Genomic DNA, 22,469 nt, shown 5'->3' with positions numbered 1-22,469 from the left:
ACCCCATGTCCTTCACTGGGCCCCCATCCTCCCACTGGTGGCCCAGGAACCTCCCTGCCCGCTGGAGCGCACTGGGCGCAGTGGTGCAGTGGAGGCTGCCAGCAGCTGGCAGGCAAGCAAGCAGGAGAGCGCTAATTTACACAGCACAGAAGAGATGGCCAATGGAGAGGGCAGGGTGCTCCCGGATCGAACCAATGTGTATTTGGGGGGGGGGGGGGGGGGTTGTAGATAACTGGTCTGGAACGTGCAAAGTGTGCAGTGTGCTGATGCCATGTAACTGTGTGACCCCACCCAGAAAGCTGTCCCACACCGATGCGAGGGGCCATGCACAGCCACTCATTAGGGTACATTCTGCAGATTACACATTTGCACCTCATTAATCTCCTCCTTTGTCACTCTCCCTCAGTGGTTCAGCCCATTACATTAAGACAAACAAAACTCCCACCAGACTTCTTCATTCTGCTGCTCTGCTGGTGATATCCAGCCCCCCCACTTGCCTCTGCTCCCCCGTTTCTTAAGAGGCTCCCGTAATGTTAATGTTTGTTTTACTGCCATCCAAAATGGGGGTGACCCAGTCATTATCTACTAAAACAGCCCAGCCACCCTATCTACAGCAGTGCCCCCCCCCCACACACACACACAGCAGCTACTCTCTGGCTACTAGGATGGCGATGCTGAAGACCCACCCCCCAACTGTGAATCACACCAACCAGTTAACAGCATTTCCAGTGTGGGGGGGTGCAGGGATGTGTGGAGGAGATCGCCTACACTATGGCTGAGCTGAACCCAGGACCGGGCTGCCAATCACAGTGTCAGAGAATGTGCCTCAAGTAACAGTGTGGCCACCCCCCTAGGACAAGGCCCCCCACGCCAAGAAAAGCCCCCACTGGGATGGGAGGAGGCTCTATTTCTTACATGGCATGGAGCAGGGGGGGGGGGCTGCCCCCCCTCCAATTTGAACCCCTTATGTCAGAGCAATCTCGGAGTTCAGTGATTAGTCTCGGGGGGGGGGCAGGTCCTGTGTGAGATCTTCCACCCCCATGCCCAACCCACTCAGATATAACCCCCCATCCCATACCCCAACTCTCCTTCCCACCACCCAACCTGCCCCTCAGTCCTCATACTGTCTGGGTTGACTGCCTCCGCTCTGCCCCCTGCTGGCAGTCAGTGCCATTTGCAGAAAAGCTTATAAGACACAGTAATGAGTGTGGCGACTTCCCAGAGGCTGCCTCCATAACGGAATATTGCGCTGAACCAATAACGGCATGTTTTTTTTTTTCCTTTGAGAAACCTCAGTGTTCTCCAGCGTTGACAGGCCATCATGCGCTTGCTGGCGTTTCCCGTCCGTAAGCCAGCGGAAAGAAACATCCTCTGGCGTGTCTCATACCCGTCTGGGAGGTGGGCGGGCGCCGGCTGGCACAGCAGCCGCCCAGAAGAGGGCTTCACATCCTGAAAAAAGTTCTGTCGTCGGTGAGAGCTTTCACGACTGGAGCAGGGTGCTAAATCGTCACAGACGCAGTTCTCAGATTCTTCACGGATTGCACCTCCCTCCTGCCTCTCCTTCCCCCATCCTGTGGCGTGTGGGGCGCTAGCTGTGAACCCCCCCCCCCTAACCCCGCCCCAGAACCTCACAGACCCAAGAATCACGGTTGCAGAGGGTCAGTCACCAATACGTGTCACAATGTTGAATGACAGCGAGGGGGAACAGAACATGGTGGGGGTGTGGGAGGGGGAGGGGAGTCTGGGGAGACTTCCGGTTGCTAGGGGAGATGGCAGTCAGGGGGGGGTTTTCTGGCACTCTGGATGGAGCCCACCCCTCATTGGCCCGTGGGTGTCCGCTCCCTCACGCTCTTGCCCAGGAGGTGGTTGAAGTCGGCCAGGTCGCTGAGCCCCCGCTGGGTGTGGAGGCTGGAGCGCACCAGGCCAGAGGGGAGGCGGGGGCCCGGGGGCGGGTGGCTGGATGAGGGTGTCCCGTTGTTGCTATTATAGTTGAGGCCTTCCGGGGCCCAGCGCAGGGATTCCCCAAAGTCCATTTGAGTGTTTGGGGCTGAGACCACCCTCCGGCGGTCGGGGGAGTCCTGGGGGGTGGCCGGGTAGTACTCACCCGCGGAATTGCGCAGGGGAGCACCGGCGCGGCCCACCTGCTCGCGATGTGCAGCCAGCGAGAGGTAATGCTGGCGCTCGGCAACCTGGGGGGGCTCCCCTGGGTCTTCATGTCTGCCCCCGCCACCTTGCAGCATCTTGGTACTCAGGTAGATCACGGAGGAGCCGGGCGGGCAGGGGGTGCCGGCTGCGTTGAGGAAAGTCTGGCTCTGCTCCCACCCCGAATCAGAGTGCCGCAGGCTCGGCGTGGGGCGTTTCTGCTGCAGGGGGGTCTGCTCCGGCGTAGGCAGCAGGCCAGGATCCATGTCCCCGGCTTGGGTCCAGCCGTTGGGCATCACGAACAAAGTCTCGGCCTGCGCACCGGGCCTCTCGGCTGCCCCGGTCCGCGTCACGCTCATCACAGAGCCGCTGCCGCCCTGTCCCAGCATGCCCTGCTCCTTGTCTCCTTTGCGACGGCCCCCAGAGCCGGCCGCTCCACCTCGAGCGCGGTGCCTCCGCTTATGGCTCATGATCCAGCACACCACTAGGCCCGACAGCGCCGCCCCGATGGCGAACGCGGACACTGCAGAGATGACCAGCAGGTTGATGGAAACCAGGCCCTCGGGCTCCTCCACAAAACTCTCCTGCAGAAGGCCTGAAGGGAGGAGCAAGAACAGGGAGGAAGATTAGTGATCCAGCCTAATACATGCAGCATCTCAGGAAGGTACCTTTGAGCTGCGAGGTAGAGGGCATCGGTGACAGGGCAGCCCGCTGATGTAACGGCTAATCACATTCATTATTTAAAGTGCCCGGTGATTTCCCGTTTAAACCTGCTGTAAACGTCCCTGTGACTGAGAGTATCTCCTAAATTTGGAATGCAGCACTACGCTTAGAACATTAACTCTCCAGGAGAGGAAGAAAGGGGCATTTTTTTATTTACCGAAGGAGACAGTGTCACTGTACAGATACAGCGAGTATTTAAGTAATGGATACACACACTGGTGAAACAAGACTCAAGCACTAAATGAATTATTAAGTATGAGCAAACAGTTGGGCATGGGGCTGGTGCAATGGATCAATTAAGAAAATATCAGGAGAAAAGTGTCTCTTTGTAGTGCAAGAAGCAGAGCCCAGTGTGCTGGCAGGGCAGAGCAGAGCCCAGTGTGCTGGCAGAGCAGAGCAGTGCAGAGCCCAGTGTGCTGGCAGAGCAGAGCAGAGCAGGGCCCAGTGTGCTGGCAGGGCAGAGCAGAGCCCAGTGTGCTGGCAGGGCAGAGCAGAGCCCAGTGTGCTGGCAGAGCAGTGCAGAGCCCAGTGTGCTGGCAGAGCAGTGCAGAGCCCAGTGTGCTGGCAGGGCAGAGCAGAGCCCAGTGTGCTGGCAGAGCAGAGCAGAGCCCAGTGTGCTGGCAGGGCAGAGCAGAGCCCAGTAAGCTGGCAGAGCAGAGCAGGGCCCAGTGTGCTGGCAGAGCAGTGCAGAGCCCAGTGTGCTGGCAGGGCAGAGCAGAGCCCAGTGTGCTGGCAGAGCAGAGCAGAGCCCAGTAAGCTGGCAGAGCAGAGCAGGGCCCAGTGTGCTGGCAGAGCAGTGCAGAGCCCAGTAAGCTGGCAGGGCAGAGCAGAGCCCAGTGTGCTGGCAGAGCAGAGCAGAGCCCAGTGTGCTGGCAGAACAGAGCAGAGCCCAGTGTGCTGGCAGGGCAGAGCAGAGCCCAGTGTGCAGGCAGGGCAGAGCAGAGCCCAGTAAGCTGGCAGGGCAGAGCAGAGCCCAGTGTGCTGGCAGAGCAGAGCAGAGCCCAGTGTGCTTGCAGGGCAGAGCAGAGCCCAGTGTGCTGGCAGAGCAGAGCAGAGCCCAGTAAGCTGGCAGGGCAGAGCAGAGCCCAGTGTGCTGGCAGGGCAGAGCAGAGCCCAGTGTGCTGGCAGGGCAGAGCAGAGCCCAGTAAGCTGGCAGAGCAGAGCAGAGCCCAGTGTGCTGGCAGAGCAGAGCAGAGCCCAGTGTGCTTGCAGGGCAGAGCAGAGCCCAGTGTGCTGGCAGGGCAGAGCAGAGCCCAGTAAGCTGGCAGGGCAGAGCAGAGCCCAGTGTGCTGGCAGGGCAGAGCAGAGCCCAGTGTGCTGGCAGAGCAGAGCAGAGCCCAGTAAGCTGGCAGGGCAGAGCAGGGCCCAGTGTGCTGGCAGGGCAGAGCAGAGCCCAGTGTGCTGGCAGAGCAGAGCAGAGCCCAGTAAGCTGGCAGAGCAGAGCAGGGCCCAGTGTGCTGGCAGAGCAGTGCAGAGCCCAGTAAGCTGGCAGGGCAGAGCAGAGCCCAGTGTGCAGGCAGGGCAGAGCAGAGCCCAGTGTGCAGGCAGAGCAGTGCAGAGCCCAGTGTGCTGGCAGAGCAGTGCAGAGCCCAGTAAGCTGGCAGGGCAGAGCAGAGCCCAGTGTGCTGGCAGGGCAGAGCTGAGCCCAGTAAGCTGGCAGGGCAGAGCAGAGCCCAGTAAGCTGGCAGAGCAGAGCAGGGCCCAGTGTACTGGCAGAGCAGAGCAGGGCCCAGTGTACTGGCAGAGCAGAGCAGGGCGCTGTGTGCTGGCAGGGCAGAGCAGAGCCCAGTAAGCTGGCAGAGCAGAGCAGAGCAGGGCCCAGTGTACTGGCAGGGCAGAGCAGGGCCCAGTGTACTGGCAGGGCAGAGCAGGGCCCAGTGTGCTGGCAGGGCAGAGCAGGGCCCAGTGTACTGGCAGGGCAGAGCAGGGCCCAGTGTGCTGGCAGAGCAGAGCAGGGCCCAGTGTGCTGGCAGGGCAGAGCAGAGCCCAGTAAGCTGGCAGGGCAGAGCAGAGCCCAGTAAGCTGGCAGAGCAGTGCAGAGCCCAGTAAGCTAGCAGAGCAGAGCAGAGCAGGGCCCAGTGTACTGGCAGAGCAGAGCAGGGCCCAGTGTACTGGCAGGGCAGAGCAGGGCCCAGTGTGCTGGCAGGGCAGAGCAGAGCCCAGTAAGCTGGCAGGGCAGAGCAGGGCCCAGTGTACTGGCAGGGCAGAGCAGAGCCCAGTAAGCTGGCAGAGCAGAGCAGGGCCCAGTGTACTGGCAGAGCAGAGCATACATCTAAAAAAATGTGAAAGAGAAGAGGCCTGGGAGAGATACGGCGAGGGACAAACATGGCCGTTTGGTTTATTTATTCTTAAATTACTACGGAAGATTAAGGAATACTGTGAGACTGCGGATCCAGTGGATGAATAAAGCCACATCTGTGGGAAATGGATGAATGTCATTAGTACCAGGAAGGAGGGCTGTAATATTCCAGAATGAGGGGAACAGAGGTTTAAACAGGGATGTTTTTTTTCGTCTGATAGATATATTACTAACATTAAACTGAACATTACCAAAACCAGGGGGACTGCAAAGAACAACACATTGTGTGGCTGTTTCAATTAAGAAAAACCTGGAAATGGGGATTCTTCACCCCCCACACCCAGCTCCCGACTCAGAGCCGACACAGAGAGGGCTGATTATTCCTGAGTACTGGGATGAAGCATGGCGAAGGGACCACCCAAGGTGGGAAAAACACATCACCCCCCCCCCCACCCCCTGTACTCACATACACATGCAAAACTCCAGCAGAGAAACTAACCCCAACTCCTGTAAAATTCCAGTTTCCATGGTTTTGCGCAATTTAAAACGGCTGAGATGCACAGTGACTGAAACGATGAAGACACCCCAGAGATCCGTCCTCGGCCCAGCTACCCAGCGCGCTCCAAACTGGCGCAGAGTTTTCCCCGTATGGACGCTTCTCGCCTGCGTCACCGTCTCCACACACCAGAAAATCAGGTGGCTCTGGCCCTCCTGTTGTGCCTGAAACACTGAGTCAAACGCAGCCCAGCTGACATGGAACGCTATGTGAACATCTCAAAGTTGGCAGAGAACGTTCTTAGCATAATGTTAATTTCCACGTTTTAGGTTCCGTCACTGTCAGAATGATCGCTTTATTACCTGAACATCCGCTTAATACCGTTAACGTAGAATAATATTTCTGATAAAATATCATTCTGTAAAAGGGCTATATGTATATACTGTGAACACACTGTCAAGCCTTGAACCCGTGACCTTTGAGGTGTAAAGCACCAGTGTCCTCCGTTCTGCCATATCCTTCGTTTGCTCTCATGTTATTAGTCTTGGTTCTAGTTGTGGGATAATGTTCTGTAATGTTCTGGGAATGTCAGAAAAACTGGACACTCTGAACATTTTTATACCTTAATTAATCATAATGTTCAGTAAACGTTCATAGAACGAAACATTGTTAACAGAGAGGGTCGGAGCCACCGTTTGGGATCGGAACCGACTTTCAAATCTGTGATTAAAATCAGCCGTCCACCTAAATGCTAGAATTAATCTATTTCCACATGCGATCTGGAATGTTCTCAAAGCTATTTAATGGAATTAAATAATTTATTATAACTCTTTCATTTTCATGATTTTGCTGTGCGAGTGAATTCGATGTAGATAAAAAAAAAAACAGCTTCACCATCATCCATGACAGAACAAAGATTCCCATCAGCCTATAGATCCCACCACAGTGTTTATCGTTAATTACTTTCTGTTTTATTCAGTGACTCTTATTTGAACAAACTCATCGTTCTCTCGATGTCCTCAGTGCCGTTCCGCACTCGCCCTTCTCGACGTTTATAGGTTATTTTTTCTGCCACAATAAAACAAATGAAAAGTGGTCATCATGACTCACTGATGCTGATCACACAGTTCTATTTTTCAAAATATTTTTGCTAAATACTCTAGCCATTTAAATAGTTTTTATCAAAACTAATCCAACCAGGGCGATTAACTTCCTGCCTTCTTGCGGCAAATTAAGTACATTCAGATGAATGGGCGAAACGTGGATGCAGCTGCCCATGTAGCGAGACGGGGAGGTTCGTATCGCTGGGGCTGCCCACCTCCCTCCCACGCCAGCGGACATACGGGGGGGGGGGGGGCTTCTTCAGCACCACCGTCCCCCAGGGACTCGACCAGCTCCTCCCACTCGGTCGTCAGAAATAGCTACTGAGTGACGGTTGAGCCTCCGGGCTCCAATTACAGGAGAACAATGGCACAGGGACTGCAGGACGCGGGGGGGGGGGGTCATTAGCATGCCGGGTGGAGTTCAGTGGGTGGAGGAGTCCGGGCGAGAGAGCTTACTGCTGGGGGAGGCCACACCATCCACGGCGGGATGGGGATGCAGGCAGGGTAATATATGGGTTAGGGAGTCCACCCAGAGTCACCAGCCTCCATCTCTCTCTGTGGCAGCTAATCTCCCTCCCTCTCAGCCTCCTCCCTCACACTCTCCTTTTGTTTGCCCCCTCCTTCCTCCTATGTCCCTCCTTTAATCTCTCTCACCCCGCATCTCTCGGGACGGCTCTCTGCTGCTCCTCCGTCTGCCTGTCATTCTATCCCCCCCCCCCCCCGTACGGCCCGGTAATGAAAAGTCACCGCACTCTGCTTCTGGTCTAAGCCCCCCTTCATTACGGCTCAGAATGCGCGTGTGGGTCTCCTTTACCGGCACTCAGGCACTGACACGCTGCTCAGTGAGTCAAGTAATAGATTTTTAAACAGGACATAATGCAGGGGATGCAGTACCTGGGAAAAAGCAGCCGCACGCTGCCACACTTCTGCGCATTTCTGCGCGCTCCTGTGTTTTTGCTTCCCTCTATTACAGATGCGCTGAAGGCCCAAGGAGACATTCTGACTGTTCGTCATTCGGCGTCGCTTCTGCGTCGAGGTGCGCATGGTCACCGCAGGGGAGGCATTAAATGTCAGGACGATTCTCAGCTTCACAGGATGGGGTGGGGGGTGGGGGGGGGGGGGACGGCTATGCCGGTTTCAGCCTCTTAAATAATGGCCTGGAGCCAAGTAATTTCATGCATTAAGAAAAACAGAGATTTTTAAAACTCAGCACCAGTACTTTAGCGTTAATATTACAGTAACGCGTGAACTAAATCTTCACCTTTTGAGCATCTATTATTCACTCGCATCCACTCCTATTGTGTTTGAGAGAGTAGGAGATTATGTTCAAGTGTCCTCACATGCCAGTGTACACGCCTGAACATGCACACGCACAAGGGTATACATGCATGCGTGTGCATTTAGCCTTGTGCTATTACATGCGCACACGTGTGATCGCTCGTGCATCTGTGCACGGCGGAGTTACATTGATGTGTTTATACAAATGCCGGCGACCGTGCACCGACAGGCACGTTTTCACGAGTGAGCAGGCACGTGCGTGTGACCGTGTGAGCGAAGCACTCACGCGTGTGGGTGTGCGGCTCCCCCCCCACGGCTGGCTGCCTTTGCTCATTATCCTCTCGCCCCCGTGCTCTCCCTGTGACCGGTGCCTCCGTTAGGGTAGTCCCCCCCCCGTGCAGCAGGCCATGTCAGCGTCTGGGGTCAGCGGCCCGTGTAAGAGATGCAGGCGAATCCCAGCCCGAAATCCCAACTGGATTATAAATGCGGCTTTCGCAGGGAAGGCCGAGGATGTCACGGTTCATTCATTCAGCAGAATCCCCACAATGCCTCCAATATCGCAGGCCAAACCAAAAACAACCAATTAAAAGATTCATTCTAATTAATTAATCTTATTAACTCTAGATTCTAAAGCGGAACAGTTTAAATACTAAAAGACAGACCTTATCTGTTTAGAGATCACTTTAGTCACTCACCCCCAGTCGGCTGGGACCTCCAGGCTGTCCCCACACCTGTACCAAGAACTCAGTGTTCGTGATCGTTTGGTCCAGGTGCACTGCGGGCCGGGAAGGAGCAAACGCGTGGACCGGAGGTCCCCGAGGACCGAGCTGAGAAACACTCCCTTAAATAAAGGGTAATATCATCCCAGCATGCTGTCAGTACGCTTTACAGGAGGAGAGATGCGTGTTTGCGCTGGGAAAGCTAAGGGCACGACATTTAGACACGTGGCAATTTCTCTCTCTGCGTTTCCTGCATGCCGCTGACAGCGAGGCCGTTTTAAGAACTCGGCGATAGTGGTGGCCTCCACGAGATCCCGGCGTATCGGGCTATCGGCACAGCCGGACCGAGGGCGTCCCGCGGAGCGCGTGTGGAATAAAGCGCTCCAGCATGGAACTTTTCAAGAGAAACTCCCCACACCCTCTGATTATGTCTGTGGCCTGAAATTATTAGTAACTGATACCCCTTATAGAAAAACAAATATCAAACATACCATTAAAAGTTGTAAATATTCAGCAGGTATGTTTCAGGCCACGCCTTCAAAGAGATCATCTACAGCGTAACGATCCACTCGAGGTTACATCTGTTCTTTCAATAACTGTTCAACCCACAATTTAAACTTAATCTTTCACATACGCCAAAAATATCAATTCCATTTGTCATTGCTCTGCATACAATGTTACGTTTTCCACCAGCTAAAACACATCCTTATTTGTATTTGGTTAACACCATTTCATTAATGCTTTGGCATCGCCTCCTTTTACATTTTTTCTGGCAGCCGACAGGAATAATCAAGTTACTGAGCCTTGGCTGGGAGAATCCAGGCCGCCTGGGCAGACATGCGGTCGGGTGATTGAGTGCATCTCCCGCCTGCTCTCCGATTTATGGAAAACATTCCAAGATGACGTTCCGACTGCACCATTACGGCCCAACGGACCAAAGCGGAGTTCCCGGAGACCCCTCAGTGGGTGTTCAGGGGGGGGGTCAATGAAATCTTGTCTAAGTTCATCAGGATATATTGTTTTTAATGGGTACAAAAACTTGCAAAGTGTCACCCAGGGGTGTCCTGGGGGAGGGCCATTACAAGGGGGTACCAACTGATTTGTGGAAGAACAGAGCAAGGCACATTACCTCTCACCGATTGCGGGCATTTGGATGCGAGTCTTTAAACGTTGCAAGTCCCTTATGGGTCATTCGTTTGCTATTGTTCTTCGTCTCCTTAAGTGCCCTCTCTGGGTATGTTCTCCTCGTAATGGCCTTGCTGGCTACTCAGGTGTTTTACACTTGGCACACAAGCCCAAGAAGCCTGCTTTCGAGTTTGCGCCATTCGGTTGATTTTCTGTCGAACGGCGGATCTGGGACCGTCCGCAGCACTCTGACAGACTGTGAGATTCTCCTTGGCTCCTTCCTGGACTCCTCCCAGCTGCGTGCCTGCCTCGTCGGTTTTCACGCCCGAATGTATCCGATATTTGACCCGCCGTAGCAGCCCTCCCCGACACGCAGGGATCTTGGTGAAACGGGAGAAGGCCTTGAGTATGAAGCCCTTCATGGCATCAATAATGCTGAGAATGTGCTGCCAGATACCCTCCATGGGTGCTGCTGGGGGCGGGGGGGGGGGGGGGCTTTGTACTCTGGGACGGGTGGGACAGGCCGGGGGTCAAGGCTCTCACACGGGGATTTTTCACTAAGAGGATACTTGAGTGAGGAGAGAGGGGCACCAATGGGGGGTGATCCCACCCCTTGGGGAATCTTCATTGACGGAAAGAATAACTGCAGCTTCAAGGCCAGAACATCTGAGACTCACAGCGCCTAGAATGATGAACGGCCCCCACGTCTTTGTGTGCCGAGTCCACCATCCGTATCTGATGTCAAAAATCTCACCTCATTCCCTGGAAGGCATGATACTTCCCACCAAGAGTAACTCTCGCTGTGCTACTATCGGCGGACTGACTCAATTGTCGCTTGTTCCCTCTTTGGGGAAATGTCCGGAAGGTCAGCAAATTGAGATTGCCCACTGCAGCGGACCGTGAGGCGTGCCTGTCCCCGTTAGCTCGCTTCGGGGTCCTCGTGCTGCGGCTGTCGCCCGCCTGCCCATCAGAACCTCGTGAACCTCACGCTCCACGTTCCCCTTGATGTGATGTGGACCTCAATTAAAGTGAGATTGCAACCCCCTGTTCCCCTAGTCAAAACAGCGCATTACTTCTGGAAATGTTTTCTCAGCACCATAATCGTTCCCATCTGCAGCAATTCTGCAGTAAGGTATGTCATTATATTCATGCGCTTTCAGAGCAGCGTAGACGGAACAGGCTTGAAACCCAGAGCCAGCTATTGCTCCTGTCTCTCATACAGTCACAGAAAGTTCCTCGGAATCCCAGCGCGTCGTTCTTTCCGGGCGTGATTTGCTGTCGATTCACTTGGACGGACACCAATCCATGGTAGCATGAGCCTCTCCCTCTCAAAGGCACGATTACCGCTGCCTCCTTCCGCTACCCAAACAAACTCCTGTGTTTTCCGTGTCTCCAAGGTGCTCCAGACAGTATGTGCTCTTCCTGCTATGTGGTGCCCGGGAGGCATTTATCGCTTGATCATTATAGATAATAGAATGTCCCTAACCTCCCACTCTAGAGTTTTTTACTGCCAATTAAATGGGTGATACTGGTTGTTGCGGCCAGTGTTTGACACAGCCCACTGTGTTGCAACTGGCTGTGCAGTGGGAGGTCACAGGAAAAGGGCAAATGTTTCACATTACAAGCGACTGTAGACCTATAATGATTTAAGACAATAGTCTGACCTCTGTGTTTCATGTAAATCAAACGTGTTCCAGTGCTGAGAGCAAAGGTTCTCAGTTCTTTTGGTGAGCAAATCAGCTTTTTACGACCCGATTTTCAAGGGTACATCAGTTTTCATTTACAGTTTCATTTACGACGTGTTGGACTGCGGTGCGGTTAGTGCATGTACCAAACACGCTCCCGGCATGTATCATGCTTACCATGCAGCACTGACCACTGCAAGCTACCGCAATACAGCCTGCGGTAACATAGCCGATGACATACAAGCCATCGATTCAACCTGCCGTCTATTTTCAGACTCTGCTTATCTGTGCTGTTCAATCACGGGGCTTATCCTGGGGAACACAGGATGCAAGGCGGGATTCGGGCCGGGCAGGCTGTCGCGGGGCGGAGTCAGAGTACGCGGCAAGCGTCGACCGTATTCTCTGGAACGCGTGTGCCTGTGAGAATCACAGACTCTTACGTTTTGTGCCGGCAGCTGCAGCCTGGACGGTTTTTTCCTGCAGCCGGGGCGAGAGGGGAAAAGTGAGATTTCTTGGGGCGTGGGGATCATTTCCGGGAAGAAAGCTCAGTCCAGACTAATCGGCACCTTGGCACTTCAATCGAAGACGTCCTGTCACTGCATCCACTCCGATCTACTTGGGATGTGCCCCCCCTCTCTTTATCTACCCCCGCGACACACACCCTCGATAATTAGAATGTCTTTTCTGCCGAATCAAACCCTGGATGGATCCCCTGACCCAGGCGGATGTCAGGCATCAGATTGCGCGTGATCTCTGAGCTTGGAAGCCTCCCTCTCGGAGCGCCGCTTCCCTCATACAAGGGGGCGGTGCCGTCGGTCACGGCCCGGTCTCGCCCCTGGAAACCGGAGCGCCGGAGGCTGCGAGGGGTAGCAGAGGTCCTCCCGCTCCATCTGTCACACGCACAGAGCTCGGGCACAGCTCCCCCGCAGGCCGGATTAGGATTTGCACCCAATATTTATTAGACCGCGAGTGAACCGAGATGAGATGGAAATCGATTTTTCTCCCCTCACCATTCAGGAGTAACTTTTCTCCCGCTAAAGGGAGGCAGTTATTTCAACTGTCCATCTGTCTTCCTCTGAGCTGTCAAAAGTTTGTCCCAGTGGAATATTAAGCCTGAACCGGGTAGGTCCCAACATCCCATCCCCTGTTTTTAAGCACAGGACAGTCTGCCTACCTCCTTTCTTGTGGGGGGCTGATAACGGCTACCATGCCCATGTGGAGACAAACAAACCAACCACACGTTTTCCTGCCGTGAGCATCGAGGCTCATGTTCTCTGTGATGTTTCATGTGCTCAAACAGATGAAAGGAAAGCAAGAGCTTCATCGCAGCACCATAAATATGTTTCATGGGACATTTCTTCATAGGCTCAGAGATGAAAAGCGATCTTTTTCATTTTAAGCCCTAAGATTATTGACTGCTGTACCTGACGATTGCATCACAGTGTCACATTAAAGACCCTGTCAGTGCTGTGATAACGGCACTCTAAAGAGATAACTACGTTCTTCATAACATACGTATCGTTTGGGTGAGGTCATGGAAACACTGACTTGATCCAAGCAAGGCCTTCAGCATGAAACGGGCGAAAAAACACGTGGAAAATGGAGGGAAAGGCGAAATCTGTGAGCACTTTACGAATTTTGACTTATCGTGTCGCACATTTGCGTCTATTTTTAAATAAATCTCACTGAAAAATTGCATGGATTGTTAAGCGGCCTGATTTGCGCAAAGGAGAGTAAAACAATAGTCACAAAAGCAGCAAAATAAAGGGAGAATGTATTTTACATTTGTAGCTATTTAAAAATGAATACTAATTATAAAGCGTACATAAAAGAAGAACGTTGCTCTCACATAGTCAATCAGGCTGCTGCGCTACATATGAATTTATCTGAGCATCCCCAGAAAGGCCAGATTATCTCATTTGCAGACGGCAAGGAGACCCAAGGACAGGGGAGAGATTTAATCAGGAGATGAACCCCTAACTCTGCACGCGACAGAGTAGCTAATGGGCAGAGCATGGCCAATGGATCGTGCCCGTGTGTGTAAGCACAGCGATGTATATTAATGTGCGCCTTACGGCTACAGGGCATGAGTGAGCGCGCCGGCTGCAGCTCGGAGAGCGTGACAGTACTTAAAGAGCGTGCTCCGCGTGATGCGGGTTATGCAGCTTCATAGGGGAAACACCGTCAGCGCTGAAAGCAAGCCCAGCCGCTCTTACCGTCGCAGTCCCCCAGGTGGGACGTGTTCCCATGTTCGACATCTTGCTCGAACGGCAGTCTGCAGGAGGGGAGAACCAAAGAGTGAGCGGCAGGCAGCTGGAAGCGGCAGGAGCAGATCGCGGCTATCGGCGAAACGGGAGCACGTTTCCCAAAAGGTACCGTTAGCAACTTACATACTCAGTTACTGTACGTGGTTCCAACAATGTAAGTTGCTAACATGGTTAGCATCTCTGCTTTTGGGAAATACACTCATTGCCCGGGGTGACTCCTGATACAGAGGGGGCAGGACTGCAGTTAGCCACTGCAACAGTGACCTCACAACCAGCAGCGTTGTCGGCTGTAAAGGAGCGCAAACAGTCCTGAAAAACTGCTTACACAAAACCAGCATGTTAAGGCCAGCCGGACTCGAGATCGACAATTAAAGAGATAGGGTGCATTTTAATTGGTTTAAAATGATGCTTTCTCCAATTAATCGGGTCAGACGGGAGAGTCGCCCCGGCAACAAGCGGCACAGGGGAGCACATTACAGTAGTCCTGGCATCGTGGTGCTTCCCTGCCAGGAAGACAGGGGGGTGCAGGCTGCGGACACTGGGGGCAGGTTTACTTACACACAACATACAGTTCTGTTTATTTTAGTTTTTTTTTTTTGCATCAGTGGAAAAAGGCCCCATTTATTTTTGCTCTGTTATTAGATTTCGGGCCCAGCCAGTGAGACCTTCCTTCCATAAGGAACGGCTACTGTAACACAGACAGCTTTGTCTTCTCAACCATTCATCTCCCCTAACTGCCACAGTCACGGAGAGCGGGGAGCCTGCGGAGTGCCGGGGGAGGCCAGGAAAACATGAGGAGACGATGTAGACTCCATGCACAAATGCTGGGAGGGGGACAGGGACTGAAACCCACCCAGATGTAAAGCTGTTGACTGCTGAAAATTTACACACAAAAATCATCCATCCATCCATCCATCCATCCACCCACTTACAGTACCAACTTTGTTTTTCAACAAGATACCGACCTTAAGCTCACCTCGGGGTTATGTAAGCGCTGTATTATCTTGTAAACAAGGAAAGACATGGATTGTCGTGACAGATGACCTGGCCCCCACAATCCCCCCCACCTGAACCCTACGGAGCTGGTTTGGGGTGAGTTTGATTAAACGGCAAGAACAAGGCAGCCAACTGGTGCCCAGAACTTGTGGAAAGTCCTTCCAGGTGGGTACGTCTGGAAGCTGGATGAAACAAGACAATCTATCCTCAAACGGCGTCAATAGCGAGTCAACAATTGGAGGTATTGGTGTGTATTACTTAATTGCCTCAAGTCTTTTATTATAAGGTGAATAACAGCTAAAATAGAGACAAATGCATTAAAAGCCGGTGTGTCCAGACTTTTGACTGGTACTGTTAATAGACAGGGTTGGGGAAATCCTAGATCCCAGGAAATTCAAGGGAGGGGAAACACCCAGAGTCAAATGCCAGGTATATAGAGGGGAAAAAAGAGTAAATCTAATCAAATTTGCAGTTCAAGACAACGCAAACTGCCCAATACCATCTTCGTAATATAGATTTATGCCACATTATTCAGAGCGGGAACCATTTTCAGGTGCACAAATGCAATCCGTCCTCAAACGGTTATCTCTGTATCACTCGATACCGAATCAATCTAAGGGGCTGACCGCTCTCTGCAAATCGAATTATAAAGCAACATTATGGTCATAATTATATAAGTGGGAAGATGCAAGGTGGTCTTTGAGGACGGCCGTGTGGTCTACTCCACTGGCACACTTACACGTGTAATTAAATCAGGAGCTGCTCCTCAGAGAAGGCAGCTTTCATTAATGGGAATAGGGTCCAACTCTATCTGTTGCCAGCTGAAGAATACTGCTGGAATACTGCTGCAATACTGCTGGAATACTGCTGCAATACTGTTTCCATGGCAGGTGGTTAAAGATACAGTGACAGACACGTGCACGCACACACACACACACACATGGAAACAAACACGTCCACCTGTTCGGAAGACGTCTGTAGAGTAAGTCGATGGAGAGAAATGCGGGATAAGCCCACCGGATCGTGAAAGCTCACCAGTCCACCCACACTATTCCACGTGACACCTGGTGCTGAGGAACAAGCCCCGCTGAATTGGCTCTATTTCTGGGTATATGCCCTCGTTCAGGTCATGCTCACCTTGTCCCAGGTCTGAGGAAGGAGCAGGTGCTGCCTCGAGTCCAGCCACAATAGGGGTCTCGCGAGGCGATGCAGTTCCTTAAAGCAGACAGAGGACCACTGATGAATAGCTTGCAGGTCAGCACTGCGCAGACCAAGGTGACACACAGTCGTGTGCGTTAGAGCCAGCAACAATCAAGTGTGTCAACAGAGGATGCCGGGCCAGGTCACGGGCCCAGGGTGATGGTTACAGGTTCTAATGGGGGTAGGAGAGGCTAGCAGACATTGTGCACTGTGTCGAGTATGGAGTGCAGAATGTAGGGCATAGTGTGTACTACATAGGGTGCTGTGTATACAGGGTGTGTAGTACAGGGCATGTAGAGTGAAGTCTTGGGTTTAGTGTGCTCAGTGTAGTGTTTAGTGCATACAGTGTAGGGTTTAGTGTGTGCAGTGTAGGGTTTCGTGAATTCAGTGTAGGGTTTAGTGCATACAGTGTAGGGTTTAGTGAGTTCAGTGTAGGGTTTAGTGCATACAGTGTAGGGTTTTATATAGGATTCCGTGCATACAATGCAGGGTTTAGTGGGTTTACTTTGTACAGTGTAGGGTTTAATGCATACAGTGTAGAGTTTAGTGCATGCAGTGTAGGGTTCCAGGTTTGGTGAATACATTGTAGGGTTTAATGCATAGAGTGTAGGGTTTAGTGCATAGTGTTCAGTGGGTTTAGTGTGTGCGGTGTAGGGTTTAGTGCATATAGTGTAACTGAAAAGCAATGAGTGATGGTGTATGATGGTGGGGGTGGGACCAGAGTGTGGAGTGGAAGGCCAGGGTTCGAGGGGACCCCAGACATCGAGGCTCACTTCATGCAACGGGAGTAGAGCTGGCAGCGAGCCACTGGGACGCGCACCACACAGGACGGGAAGGCCAGCAGCAGCGAGTGGCTGGGCCGGTCCAGGGCGAGCGAGAGCATGTGGCGGGCCTGCGGGCCGCCATCGCCGCACCTGGGGGAGCAGGACAGGGGCCTGCGGTCAGGGCTGGCACTCACAGACCCAGCAGGGGGCGCCATTCACATTGTACGTATCACATGGTACTTAGCACTTATTTTAAATAGCATAAGCATTTAATAATGAAGTAATGCATTTTGAAAGAAATAAAATGAAGAAAACAAATGATTTTTTTTTCAGGCGTGCAGTGTAATCACACCCATGGGAAGTTCAACGGGGACACTCAGAGGACACTGACATCACTGCGATTCTCAATGACATCACCTCGAAGCAGCTGACACAGCAAACTTCTCATTCATAAATCAACTTTTACTTGCTGCGCGTGGGAAGAAAAAAAAAAAAAATGTAAAATGCTTATAATGACAGAATAGCTGAGCTGGGGCTGTGTGACATCGCTCAGCGCAGAAGTGAGTCATTCATCAGCTGGAGCGCGGGCAGAGGTGTCACGGTGCTGGAGGACAACCGTATGAAGGAGAGGAGCGGCCAGCAGTCGCAGGCCATTAGCATCTCCGGCTTACGGGTTTTGGGAGAAACATGAAGCCCCAAATGACTCTCAGTGTCCCTATATATGATTAAGGGTGAAGAACGCTGTCGACATAATGGAGGAATACAGAGACTGAACAAGATGGAGGGCTCCTCTGATTTCCCCTTGATTAGCAGGGCCCCCGCTGGGAGGACGGCGACCGGAGGCGTGCAGGGCCTCCTCCCCAAGCCGAGGAAGGAGCAAATTACTCTCAACTTTCGTATCGCCGGCCTTTGCCTGGACTCCTTTGATCTTCATCAACGTCCATTCATTGCCTGTCAGGGCTCTGAATGAGAACACGTGTGACTTAAGCGTAAATCTGCTTTAGCGTCTTGCTAACATCAGGGGTCGGAGGGGGAGGTCACCCCATCTGCGGCCGTAAACCTGGTATGAATCAGGCAACACGAAAGTGCCAATGGCTGACAGACCCTCACTCTTAAAATGGACCTTAATGACTGCCCCCTATAATCTGTAAATGCTGGACAGCTGACACCCCGTCAAGCGTGGGGGGCCTTGGCTGGGCGGCGGGAACGAGCACGGCACTCACTTTTCGGGGTTGTACCCCTCCAGCTCCTCCAGAAAGATGTTGCTGGTGCCCGCTGCATTGTCCCGGCTGGGGACAACCAGGAATTTGAGGACGGTGCCTTTGTTAGAGCCCAGGAAGAGGACGGTGCGGTTCCGGTGAGGCCCCGCCTCTGTGTCCACCGCCATCTTGGTCAGCTGGTACCTGACAGCGGGATGCAGCATGAGGAGAGTCTGGCCAAGGCCGACATTCACAGGCAGCCTGCAGTTTGTCAGCAACATTCATTCAGGTCTGATTATCCCGCTGATCCCTCAGCGAAAAAAGCTTCACATCGTCAAGGTTACTGGGGGGCTAAATGAAAGCAAAAAATACCATGCTGTCCCTGAGAAAAACTAAAAAAGAAATAATTTTACATAGATAGATAGATAGATGGTGCATGGATGCATGATTGATTGATTGATTAATTGATGGACACAGACAGACTGACTGACTGATTGATGGATGGATGGATGGATGGATGGATGGAGCTGAGGCCTGGCTTACCTGACCATGGTCCTCACGATCCAGGGCCTCTGGCCCAGTGAAGGAACAGCTTCATCCATCAGAGGATGAGTCTTGACAAAATTCAGCATCTCGTCAGGGAAGGAGTTGGAGGAGTTGAACCTGGAGCCCTGCATGGCGCAGCCGCCCGGCCTGCGGAGGACAGGAACCCCAGTCAGCCACAGTGTCTCGCCAGCTGCCAAGAGCGTCAGGGATAATGTGAACGGCCGAGGCGTCTCTACCTGGGTCTGGGGACGAGCTCATCCGGAACCGGAGTCCAGATGGACTCGGGGGACTTCTGCTCCTTGAATCTCCCCTCGAACACTCTTGCCATCTGCTGCATGTCGAAGGCGCAGACTGCCGAACCGGGGATACTGTGAAGAGCCGTGCAAGTTAGAGACCAAAAACTCATCTGCTAACAGTTATTTAATGTAAAGCATAAATAGCCATATGTAACCTCAGCAGTGAGATTGAGCGCAAAATGATGTCATAAATATTAGGGCGACGCTGCTTTCCAAGTCCAAGGAACAATGCAGGGGATTTAAATAGCTATTTGCGAGCATTATGGTAATTAGTTGATTTTCTGAATTGCCTGCACGTGATTGGTTGTGGGTCATATGCTAAAAGAAGCCATAAATGCCAAATCCCATCAGTCATTTCTGCTGATGCTACGCGCAGCGCGAATGCCGAGGTCAGGCGAGATTGCTGCTTCGATCCGCCCCCCCCCGACAGCCTCCCCTTCTCAGGTGTCCCCCACATGCCATCAACAGCACGCAGAGAAAATGACTAGCAATCTCAAAGGGGTCGACCGCAGCTCGACCGCACCCATGGCATGCACCGCCGAGTGTTCTGGAACAGGGCCCATGGTAAACGTGGTATCTGAACGCATATTAGCGCATATTATGTACAGGGAGGATCCAGACTGATTCAAAGCTACCAGCATCATGCTTTATGTCCCCAAGTGTCCAGGTTTCAGCAAGTCTCGGGGACCGCGTTCCTGTCCCTGCTCACGTCCCTACGCGGCCCGCATGAACCGACAGCCTTAACCTTGGAAAAGTCAGAACTTCTACATCTAGGGCTTCGAAGGTCTGTGCCGCCATTATGCTGTAGCCTTTACCTTCAGCCGGAAAGTTCCAGAATGCCCTCAGCAAAAGAGTTACATAAGAGAAGGAGCGGACAGACCAATCCCCAGAAAAATATAACAAATGCCTTGAGGAAAGTAGGTTACAACTCTAACAGTGGCAGATTTTTAAAGTACGTGTGCCTGTACGTTGAACCTCCCAAAATCATTTAAAGTTTCTTACTTTGACAGACAACCAAAGACTTTAATTTGGGCTGATATACTCCCATCCATCTTCCAGCCGCTTATCCAGTACAGGGTACAGGGTAAATATGGAGAATAAACCAGCCAGCACATAGCACAAGGATGGGGAACAAGCGGGACGGAATAGCAGCCAATCACAGGGCGCTTATGTGCACAACACCGTTTAAATTTATAGAAGCCAATTTGCCAGACGGCAAGTGTTTGGACTTGGGGAGTAAACTAGAGAAACCAAAGATTACAGGGAGAGCATGCAAACACACACACACACACACACACACACACTTCCAACCCCAGAGGTGTGAAGCGCCAATTCTACCCACTGAACCAGTGCGCTGCCCATTACTGATGCATATTAACAAAATTTAGAGTGGCACTCAAATTCAGAATCCCTCATATCTAAAGCTTTTTGGCTTCCATTCTGAGGTTGTAAAGCAAAATTCAGATTTATTACAGAAATAAAAAAAAAACTGCTCTCTAGTTGCCTGGCATGAGTTCCGTTTTAACTATGATACCATCACTGTTTCTCTCTAAGGCTATTTTAGGCTCATTGATACTTCGTTCGAAAGATCAAAGCTGAGGTATGACTGAGCATTTGTGCTGTACACAAAATGTGGATTAACCATTGTGTGCTGAAGCTGCAGTTTTAATTACTGATACTTAGCAGATTAATATAGTAATGCGGTCTTAGATATCTACCTTCCGCTGGCCGTTTTCATCTGCACGCCAGTCAACATCAAAGCGCCCTTCATCACCGTCTTTTCCTCACTCCCAACCTCCATGGTTTCCCCCCGTTATTAGAAGCCAGACACATTCTTGAAGTAGGGAGAGGTCTCTCTTTAATCTCAATGCTGCAGCGGAGCAGGCCGCCACACGCTCCAGAAATCTGAGCCCCGACCAGTGCCTCTGCAGTGGAGCAGTGGGCAGATTTTAAAAACCACCCGAGAGTGTCTGAGTTGCAGATTTACAGCGTCGCCGATGAAGTTCCAACTCTATGTGAATAATGCAGGGAAATTAGCTTCGTTGACATTGTTTCGGATTGATGGCCATTCAGAGTTTAATTTACCCTGATAACAAATTTACGTCCATCAGTCTTACTAAGAGCCTTTTTACAGTGCTTGATTAGCAGTGCTTCTGACAATATGGTTTTTTGGTTTAGTTCCTTTACAGCTTCTGTTTTTGATATATTGGATTGTATTACTCTGTTCTTGGATATTGTTACTAAAGGCTTACGGGGGGGGGGGGGGGGGGGGGAATGTAGGCTTCCAGGTTTGTTTCAAATCTGTATTTTTTTTTCCCGGACAAAAATAGATACATTTATCGATTGGTTTGAAATGTAAAAAGAACTGCATGTGGTGTTGTGATAGCATCAGTGTAGCCGCTGGGGAGGACTGCTGTGAGCTCACAGGCCGGGAGGACTGCTGTGAGCTCACAGGCCACTAGGCGTGGCGTTAAATGGAGCTGAGTGCATCACAGCCCTCTGCTTTCTGTCATTTTCTGCTTGCCTTCCATTCATTGGCAGGTGTGTAAGTTACCTGTCTCACCTTTCACCTCCGTGCCCCCAGTCCCCTACCCCCCCCCCCCCCCCCCGCCACCCCGCCACAGTCAACACTAGCCCCTCAAAGACCCAGACCAATCAGGAATTTATGCTGTGCTATCAGACTCCCCCCTCCCACCTTACAGAAACCCACTGGTATGTGGGCCAAGCAGAGCGCTGATTTAAATCAAAGACACCCACCCCCCCCGCCCCCCCCACAGCTCCAGAGCCACATAGCACCTGGAGCAATTTATGGCCAATAATACGGAAGCACTGGGTTACCAGCTACTGGCATCCAGGGGAACCGCATTTATTCGCTTAAGAAACATATTCAAAAGATGGGAATGCAGAACAGAAGATCCATTCCCCGGCCCGGCCGCACACCCCAGAGGAGTGTGATTCCCCGGGCTCTTCGGGGAGCGATTCGTCTGGCAGGCACTTAGAGCCCAAAGCGGCAGACCGCGCTGCACTCCCGCGTTTATGGCCTGCGATAGTCTCCAGCCGCTTATTAAAGCCCAGCAGCGTGCAGATGGCATTGCGCCTGGCCGCGTTTCCGTACCCCAGTCACGCTGCTTTCAGGCAGCCGCTCCTGCCTCTGTAAAGCATCCATCTTGCCGCAGACCCACTGGCCTCAGGCCCTCAGGCCCCCAGGGCGTGTCGATAAGAACGCTGATTCTTTGTGGAGGGCGAACTTGGTCTTCACGAATCCCTCGGCCTTGATTTGCTGCTAGTGTTGGCAGAAATGCCACTGTTTTGCTGGTCAGATTGCACCCCAACTCTGCCTTTAGGATCCTTTCTGTGCCACGCTCTCTCCCATCCAGGCCACACCCTCTCCCATCCAAGCCACACCCTCTCCCATCCATGCCACACCCTCTCCCATCCAGGCCACACCCTCTCCCATCCAGGCCACACCCTCTCCCATCCATGCCACACCCTCTCCCATCCAGGCCACACCCTCTCCCATCCAAGACACACCCTCTCCCATCCATGCCACACCCTCTCCCATCCAGGCCACACCCTCTCCCATCCAAGACACACCCTCTCCCATCCAGGCCACACCCTCTCCCATCCAGGC

At 52.5% G+C, this 22,469-nt stretch overlaps 1 protein-coding gene across 1 annotated transcript in view; it reads right to left on the bottom strand.

Moving 5' to 3' along the window:
• Positions 1-1,641: 1,641 nt before the first annotated feature.
• Positions 1,642-22,469, bottom strand: part of sema6bb (sema domain, transmembrane domain (TM), and cytoplasmic domain, (semaphorin) 6Bb) — a 65,148-nt gene continuing 44,320 nt past the window's right edge. The window contains exons 11-17 of the mRNA XM_023843530.2: positions 18,779-18,910; positions 18,540-18,689; positions 18,021-18,200; positions 16,807-16,947; positions 15,971-16,048; positions 13,787-13,845; positions 1,642-2,737 (exon numbers count right to left, since the gene is read on the bottom strand). Of these exons, the coding sequence (XP_023699298.2) occupies positions 1,818-2,737; positions 13,787-13,845; positions 15,971-16,048; positions 16,807-16,947; positions 18,021-18,200; positions 18,540-18,689; positions 18,779-18,910 (1,660 nt within the window). The 3' untranslated portion in view covers positions 1,642-1,817. The remainder of the gene's footprint in view (positions 2,738-13,786; positions 13,846-15,970; positions 16,049-16,806; positions 16,948-18,020; positions 18,201-18,539; positions 18,690-18,778; positions 18,911-22,469) is intronic.

Source organism: Paramormyrops kingsleyae, chromosome 15, assembly GCF_048594095.1.
Source record: "Paramormyrops kingsleyae isolate MSU_618 chromosome 15, PKINGS_0.4, whole genome shotgun sequence".
NCBI classification, from domain to species: domain Eukaryota; kingdom Metazoa; phylum Chordata; class Actinopteri; order Osteoglossiformes; family Mormyridae; genus Paramormyrops; species Paramormyrops kingsleyae.
Note: the sequence above shows the minus strand (reverse complement) of the source record. Positions and strands in the feature narration are given on the sequence as shown.